Source organism: Lycorma delicatula, chromosome 5 (assembly GCF_047948215.1).
Source record: "Lycorma delicatula isolate Av1 chromosome 5, ASM4794821v1, whole genome shotgun sequence".
In the NCBI taxonomy this organism is placed as follows: domain Eukaryota; kingdom Metazoa; phylum Arthropoda; class Insecta; order Hemiptera; family Fulgoridae; genus Lycorma; species Lycorma delicatula.
Window position 1 is genome coordinate 161,482,057 of NC_134459.1, and position 8,568 is coordinate 161,490,624.

The 8,568-nt window shown below is 27.5% G+C and overlaps 1 protein-coding gene across 1 annotated transcript in view; it reads right to left on the reverse strand.

Moving 5' to 3' along the window:
• The window catches only part of LOC142324572 (isotocin receptor-like), a 413,886-nt gene extending 406,152 nt beyond the window's left edge, over positions 1-7,734 (reverse strand). The window contains exon 1 of the mRNA XM_075365422.1: positions 7,487-7,734. Coding sequence (XP_075221537.1) covers positions 7,487-7,692 — 206 coding nt within the window. The 5' untranslated portion in view covers positions 7,693-7,734. The remainder of the gene's footprint in view (positions 1-7,486) is intronic.
• Between the last annotated feature and the right edge of the window lie 834 nt (positions 7,735-8,568).

Consider the following 8,568-nt stretch of genomic DNA (forward strand, 5'->3'; position numbering starts at 1 on the left):
GGTCTGAAATACTTATCTTAATCAGTGGATAAATATACGCAGAATTATAAGCCTAGTTTATAGAAATAAAAATAACAAAATTTTCAATTTTACAGGAAGTTTATTCTTATAAAATCTATAACTGTTAAAAAATTAATTTTTTGAGATTTATTTTTGGTAACCAGTAAATATTAATAATATCTTCTAATATTATTAAATAGAATTTAATTGCCTATATTATAATTATTTGTCGTTTATATATTTTTCCTCGCTAATTATTGTTATTTGACTCTTTTAATGTAAACATTAAAATTAATATTTTAATTTGGATAATCCCACACGTAAAAATTAAACATTTTCGTAATCTATGTCAGAATTTTAATTAATTTTGTTTGAAATTATTTAAAGTTTTTACATTTAGTTAATTCTGGCAAGTCCTTTTGTTTGTGTAGAAAGAGGTATTACTCGTATATTTTGTATAAAATCCATTCTAATCAGCCGGTCAAATTAAATTTGATAAACTTTTAAGTTACAAAAGGGCAGTTTTTATAGATATATTAGATCTCAGAGTAATAGATTTATTAGTTTTAAATAAAGTAAATTGTTTGATATCAAATATTATCAGTTTTTGTTTTTGTATAACGAGAAATTATGTAATAGAGTTACATTTATATGGTTAAATCATCACAGTAAATTTTCCTTATCCTTATGTAGAAGATCAGAAATAATACAGGTGACGAATAGCTGGAATAGAGAATGATCTAAATAATGGTTTTAGTTTTTCAGAAAGAAGGGTGGACCAGTGGAAACGCATGTTTCCTAAACCGCTAGTACTCTAGTACTCAGCAGCGAGTGGGGGTCATTATGGAACATTGGAGCGTAGAATATGGTTTGTTTGCTTTTTAAAAAAAATTTTTAGAAACAATGATTCTGTGGTCACACATCAACGTTTTTTTCCGTCGAAATTTTAATTTCGAACGTCGAGGAGCAGTCCAGATCAAAACACCATAATCCGATACGTTGAGGCGTTTAGAAATACTGGATCTGTGATGAAGAAAAAACGATCTGGCCTTTCCCGTTCAGTCCGAACATCGGAAAACGTACACAGAGTGAGAAGAGTAGTTTTTACTAGTCCAAAACGAGGCGGTTGTAGCCCTGTTATGTTAGGTGGTTCGCTTCATCGCATCTTACTTTGTGATCTCAAATTATACCCATAGAAAATAATGATCGTCCAGCAGTTAACTGAAAGGGATTTTGTGCAACGCAAAGAATTTTGTGGCATAATGAACGCCATTCTTACGTAAGATGCAAAAACCCCAATAATGATAAGTGACGAAGTTCATTGTCATATGTATGGCTATGTTAATGAAGAAGACTGTCGGTACTCGGCGTCGGAGAACCAACGTGAATTACACTAAATATCTCTCCACAGATCAAAAATATTACTGTGCTGCGGTGTTTCCAAGGTAGGGATTGTTGTCCTTAATTTTTTGAAGAGTGGAAACCGCAGTTACAATGACATTAGCGCGCTACATCGACATGTTAAACAACTTCCTACATCCAGAACTGGAAAGGTATCGAGTTAACTAGAGTGAAATGTAATTCCAACAGGATGGTCCCACAGTTCACACGGCAAGAGCATCGATTGAAGTGGTTCGACAAATGTTTCCCGAAAATGTCATTTCACGATCGGGCGATGTTTCTTGGCCTCCCACTCTATACCGATCTATCGATTTGTAACTTCTTTTTGTGAGACTACTGAAAACAAGAGTGTAGGTGAACAAGCCAGACAATCGAAGACCTGAAAATTTCCATTCGTCAAGAAATTGAAGCTATGTAGAATGAAATGTTGGAGAAAGCCTTATAGAGCTTTGAGGAGAGGCTCCAAATTTGCATCCGATCTGACAAAAAGGACATTATCTTAATGATATTATTTTCTGAACTTTGGAAGGTATGCTGTTTTCAAAAATGCAATAAAATCATTATTATTTATTGTAAAACTATTTTTCTATAATTAAAACAACCGAAGTTATTCAGTAGTGAAAAACATGCGTTTCCTCTGCTTCACCTTTATCAGTAAATAGAAAGCAATTTTATTTTACTGGTTTATATTGGGAAGTATTTCTGTAAAGAATAAAGCAAGGGCTCTTTTAATAGTATTTTTAGATCTAAAGAAAAGCTTTAGAAATTGGATGATGTAAGCAAGGTATGGAACTAGAAGACTATTTAATTGGATTCTTAAAAAATACGAAAAGTAAAAGCCAATAAAAGGATTGAGATACGAAATTAGTTCTGTCCTATTTTTATAAACTAAATAGATACAAAAATATATATATCTCGAAAAGAAAAAAATACATACCTTTTTCAAATAAAAAAAAAAAAAAAAATAAGTAGTGTCTGAACGCAGAAGTTACTAAATTTTTATAAACATTATTTATTATTATTTAATAAGTTATGAAATACTTTTATAACAATTGTTTTTTGTTAATTATATTGTTAATATTGATTATTTTAAACAATTTATTTTATTTTAACTTGACTGTATTTTAATTAAGCTTTTAGATTTAATATTAATTCTAGTTTTGAGATTTTAAATGTTTAAAATCATTAGTTGTGACTTGATTCTCAGAGTGTTTTATGCCATAGCCTGTCCCAGTAGATCAATTAGGGATTGAGTTTTTGCAATTTTTTGTGTTTTCAGCATTTTTCGTACCATTTTATCGTGTAGGGAGGATGATTTTTTTTTTTTTAATTTTGCTTTTAGAATTATCTTATTTTCTTTAAACCACATCAATTCAGAGGGTGTAGTAAATAAAGATATACATTGACTCTATTGTACCCTTCTGAGCAAAGGGTCAAGCAGAAAGGTGTCCTTTCTGTTCCTTTTTCTAGGGAGAGATGGCAGAAAAGCCGCAGTTATTTTTCTTATTTAATGCTATTGAGATTTTGGACACCAAAGCCAATGTTTTATGAATATACGTAATCGTCCTACTATTGAATATTATGAAAAAAATCGATCCAATTTCTCTTCTTTTTAGATCATAGTTTATCTGTAAAATAATATATCTTAATTTAAACCACTTAAAATTAAAAAAAAATATATATAAATTTTCCCATAAAATTTTGAACGATTTTCACGTATTTTGAATATATTAATAGAAAAATCACTATATTAAAATAATTGCGAATATTTTTACCATTTGGAAGTAGCTTTATTTAAAAAAAATATATATTATTTTTTATATTTTAAAACAATATTTATATTTTCAAATTAAATATTTCCTAAATTAAACGTATACAATTTAAAAGAAAAATTATTTTATTTTAAAATAGTAAATTTTTGTATATATATTTGCGTATTTTATTCAATTTAAATTGCTAGCAATTGCAGCTATTTTATTAACATCAATCTGTAAAAAAAAAAAAAGTTGCCCAATAAAAATAAGTCAAAAGGATATCTACAGAGAAACTAATTATATACTCTAAATAAAGATACACATGGGGTACGATACAGTACTCCAGGAAGATTTCAGATCAGCATAAAATTCTTCATTACTTATTTTTTAATGAAAAGTTTTAATTTTTTTAGTGTTGCCTAAATTAAATGTATTTACTATTATTCTAAGTTAAGAATTACCTTTTTTTTGTAATTAATTATTAAAAGAACCAATGAAATGTAATATGAATAGAAGTTACAATTTGTCAAATGCAAGTAAACTTTATAATAAAGTTTTATTCGATGAGTATTCTATAATTACATTTTCTAAAATACTAGCTATATATGCCATCCGTTGAAACTCTTATTATAAGGGTCTGATTTCTTTATTCGATTTTAGGAATAATGATTTTTTTTTTTAATACAATGAATTGACACAATATTTGTGGTTCTCCAGTGTAAATTTTAAGAGTTAAATATAATTATGAGAATTATTAGAATGAATAAAATCCATAAATTACGAAAATTATAATATTTAATTCTGTTTTTGTTTTCAACGTTTATAATTATCAGTTTGCGTTTTATATAATAATAAGCAAATAAAGCTGATTTTCCAAAAATTTGTTAAAGAATCAGTTAACCAAAATTTTAACAAATATTTTTGATTAAATAATAATCTTATAATCTAACTTTGTTTTTTTTTTGAGAAAATAGATTTTTAAGAATTTCGATATTTTTGAGAAAAGAACAAAAAGAGATTTATCATTTTGTTACCTTCAAAATTTTATTAAAATCCTTTGTTGATGACATTTATAAAAGGGTAGTTAATCATTCACTTAAAAAAAAAAAAATAAAAAAATAAAACTTTAAAAGGTTTTTATCATACTATCCCAACTACAGAAACTAAACAATTTCCGTATTAAAATTTTATTAATTTAATTTAAAAAAGTTTCTCAACGATTAAATTTGTGTTAAATAAGCAAAAAAACAACAACCTAATCCTATTTCCGGTAACGATTTTATGGTGGTTTAATTGACCAGTTTTGAATGAATAATAACTTGGGGTTGCTTTGTTGTTACACAATGATGAGCGATTTATGTATTTATTTATGTATGCAAATATTATTTTAGCAGTAATACAATTCATTACTTAGTTCATTGCCTCACGTTTCTAATAACATCAGATGAAATATTAATTGTTTACATTAAGTTCTGAATTGTATTTCGTATTTAGTTTATCTACGATTGGTATGTTAAATTTGAATTAGAATTTTAAATCAGTTGATACTGAAAATTAATGTAAAAGAAGCCACAATTTGAAATATAAAGTTATACTAGGTAACCAGACGGGACTTCAAAATGTTCACGCATTATTAATTTTTGGAGATTACAATATGATTATTTGTGCAAAGAAGATAAGTTTAAAATTCACCTTGTGATTACTTTTAAACAATTATGGCTACGAACTTATAAATTGATAGAAAATTTTTCGTTTGTCTGTTTCATTTTCATGTTGACAAAATTTTCGTCGGTTTCATTTATGTCTGCGTACTCTATGTGAAAAGAGATGTGTAATTTTTCTAAATGTGTAATAAAAAGAAATGTGTTACATTCTTTTTTATTCAAATTTTCAAAATTTTTTGTTAAAATTGCCTAAAAATATTTTTGTATGCAAACTTTTTAACTACATTTTTTCTGATACAAGTTTAAAGTTAAGCTAATTTTTGGAGATTTTTACTAGACTTAAAAAATACATATTTAATAAGTTAATAGATATTTAAATTAATAGTAGAAAAATTAAAAATGTTATCATTGTGTAGAGATAAAAGATGAAACTAAGCACAAATTTCAGGAAAGTTCAAAGCCGTCATTACAAATTTATTTTTTCTACTTCACGAGTTGACTGTATAGCCTTTTCTGGCACTCATATTTTCAGAATCTTATATTTTCATGCGTTCTTCTGAAATTCTATCGGTATGATAGAAATTCTATCACTGTTCAAACCCATTTGAATTTATATCGATTAATGGTATCTAACAGAGGAGGTATCCCTGAGTCATTTCTGACTTTATTTCTGTTCCTGACCAACTTAGTGTATCTAGCTGGTTGCTTTCAAGAATCTAATTTCTGCCGACTGTATTAAAGAAATCTTTCTCTTTGTCGTGATCCATGTCACATTATCATATCACTACAAATGTGGTAAATGTTTTGTAGAATTTTTTCCTTGTTTCCTTCACATTTTTTTTGGTTTTTAAAGTTCTATGAACAGTTCTAGATATTGCTATAAAGTTGTTCAGCTTGTTTAAAAAACTTTGTCTTTGAAAAACGTCATCTCATATCTAAGGCAACTAGAATGTGTAATTAAATGGGTAAGATAAGGATAATTAAAATGTCAATTAATTTTAGAATAATAAGGTAACGTATCTTATTATTTATGACGATCTTTGTTTTAATTGGAATACTTCCCTGTAAGGATCATTGCTTTCATTTTTTCTAAGCTATTTTCAATTAAATCTACAGGAAACCTTTTGTAAAGTAAAAATTTGTTCTTTACAATCATCATTTGTTTCCTAAATTATTCCTTTGTTATCTACGTACAACAAGGAATTTAACATGTTGTCTATTAAACTTCCTGTACCTTCTTTTTCCACTCTTCTAAAATTCCGTCTAGGTTGATATTAAAATGCTTTGGAAACATAGTAAAATCTGCTTAACGCCTTTATAGGTAAAAATACCTGTTATCAACCAATTAACTACATCATCGAAAATGAAACGGAAACCATGGAGCCATTATACGTACTCTTCACAACTGATATTAAGTGGCAAGGAAATTACTTCATCATTATTTTTTTATTCATTATTCCCTATAATATTTTTTTTTCAACGTTATTATAGACGTTTTGAAGTATATGAAGACAGCTTTAGTTTCGTGGTTAAATTTTCTTCTCTATTCGATTAACTTCTTTAGAATGAAAACATGTCAGTATAAGATTCTCTTTTGAAGCCCATTTTGTTTTCCCTAATTAGACGATCCATGATAACTTTTAAGCGTTACTTGTTTATGAAAGCGTACTATTTGTTTACCAGCATTCAATACACTTGATTCCTTATTAATGTTACAGTGTCCCCTATCATTCTTTTTAAGTTTATTAACCACTTTACATGTCTTCCAAGAGGATGAAATTTTATGCTCTTTTTAACATATCAGTATACAATCGTAGTAATTGAAGACTCGGTAAAAAACCACAAATTGTCTACTTATACAATCTAATTCTTTGGCTTTCCTGTTACTGGCGTTTTGCATTGCTTTAATCATTTCATCGATTGTTATATCTTTCGACAACCATGACACTGAAGAAATATCGCATATATTTTTTTTTATACCATAAATTTCCTTAATGTTCCCTTCCATTGTTTTCCATCCGTTACCTCTGAACGCGTACCGCTTCTTTTACATCAATATCATCTTGTATGCCAACAATTTGGAGTCCATGTATATCGTTTCTATCTCGGTGATGAACCATTTTCAAGGTTGGCTATGAACTGCTCTAACTTCTTTAATTCCACTCAGCCATTCTTAAGTAATGCAGTTCTTGTTTTTGTATCCTGTTTTTAACCCTTTAGCATTTTCTTATGTACTTGCTTTTGTTTTATTGCTTCGGCTATTATAATTAAACAATTTGTAGTATAAAAAAAATTATGATATATTTCAAGGAAAAAATCTAATCCCACGAAATCTTTTTTGTTACTGTATTAAATATTTTTCAAGAAATTAACTAAGGAGTCTCCATTTATAAAATAAATTATATCTATACTTTTTAAATTTCACTTATATTTGCATATTTTAGTAACTAAAGTTATAAGAAAGCTTGGTTATTTTTCAATAACTAAGAATTTAATACAAGAAATAAAAATTGTTAAAATTAAATTTAGATTACGTATTTTATCTAAGAAAATGATTTTCTAGTTATATGAACAATCTCAGATATTTAGTTATTTAAGTTTTATATAAAAAAATCAGATTAGTAATAATAAACAAATAAGTTTTTAAAATAAATAAATTTTAGTTACCTGTATGTAATATCCCACATTAATTGTGGAAAAACGTTTAATAAACCTGTGACCATATCTGCTATACATAAATGAAGTATAAAATAATACATCCGTGATAATTTTTTACGACCACCACATAAACGTCGTGCATAAAGTGCTACTAATACAGCGGAATTACCAGCTATTGTTAAAGCTAGTATTGCTGCTAGTGTTGCAACTTCCATTCGCGCCAATTCTTCATCTCTTCCAGAATCAACTGTCTCATTTAACCTGGAAAAAAAGAAAATTAATGTAAGACTTTCGTAATTTAATTTGAAGTAATGTGTTACTTAAAAAAAAACCTTTATATTAATATAACATTATTATAGCTCTTATCTAAGAATTTGTGATGTATATACCAATTTTTTTTTTGAAATCTGGTCGAATATTTAATTATTAAAAAAAAAAAAGTAGTGTAGAAGTGTTTCGTTTTGAAAGGATAATACGGTATTAAATAGTATTGTGTTTTCATCCTTTCTGCAAGTTGAAGGGGTAAGATAATGAATATAGATAGCATCATTGGTGTAGAAATTTAGGATTTCTGTGTATTATGTGCATTTAGAGGTTGAAGGTTTAGTTTAGAGATTGAAGCTGTCTTTTGTGTAATCGTCAAACAAAAGGCACCCGTTACCTATAAATTTTTAAACGGCTTTTATATTAATGGTTAGATTAAGTTCAAGGATTAATCAAGATTTCAACTGTAGCAATTAAAGTATTAATAAATAATATATAAGCTTTCTATAGAATTTTGAGTCAGAAATTTTAAACGAAATTTATTTCGTAAAAGTTATTGAGAATATATTTTCGGTTATTAGTAGAAAATTATCTTAAAGTGCCTTGTTGTATACGTATTGAAGGATAAATAGACCGACAAGCACCTTTAATCAATGTTGGACATTTTGTACAGACTTCGGATAGGAAATCCTTCCTTGGATAGGACTACAGGCAGAGTGGCCCTCCTCCCAAAAAAACTACACAAATTATAAAGCTGCTATTCTAAGGGTGATTAACACCCACAGAGATCAATGATAATAAAGATTACTGAAAAATGAAAGATCTAT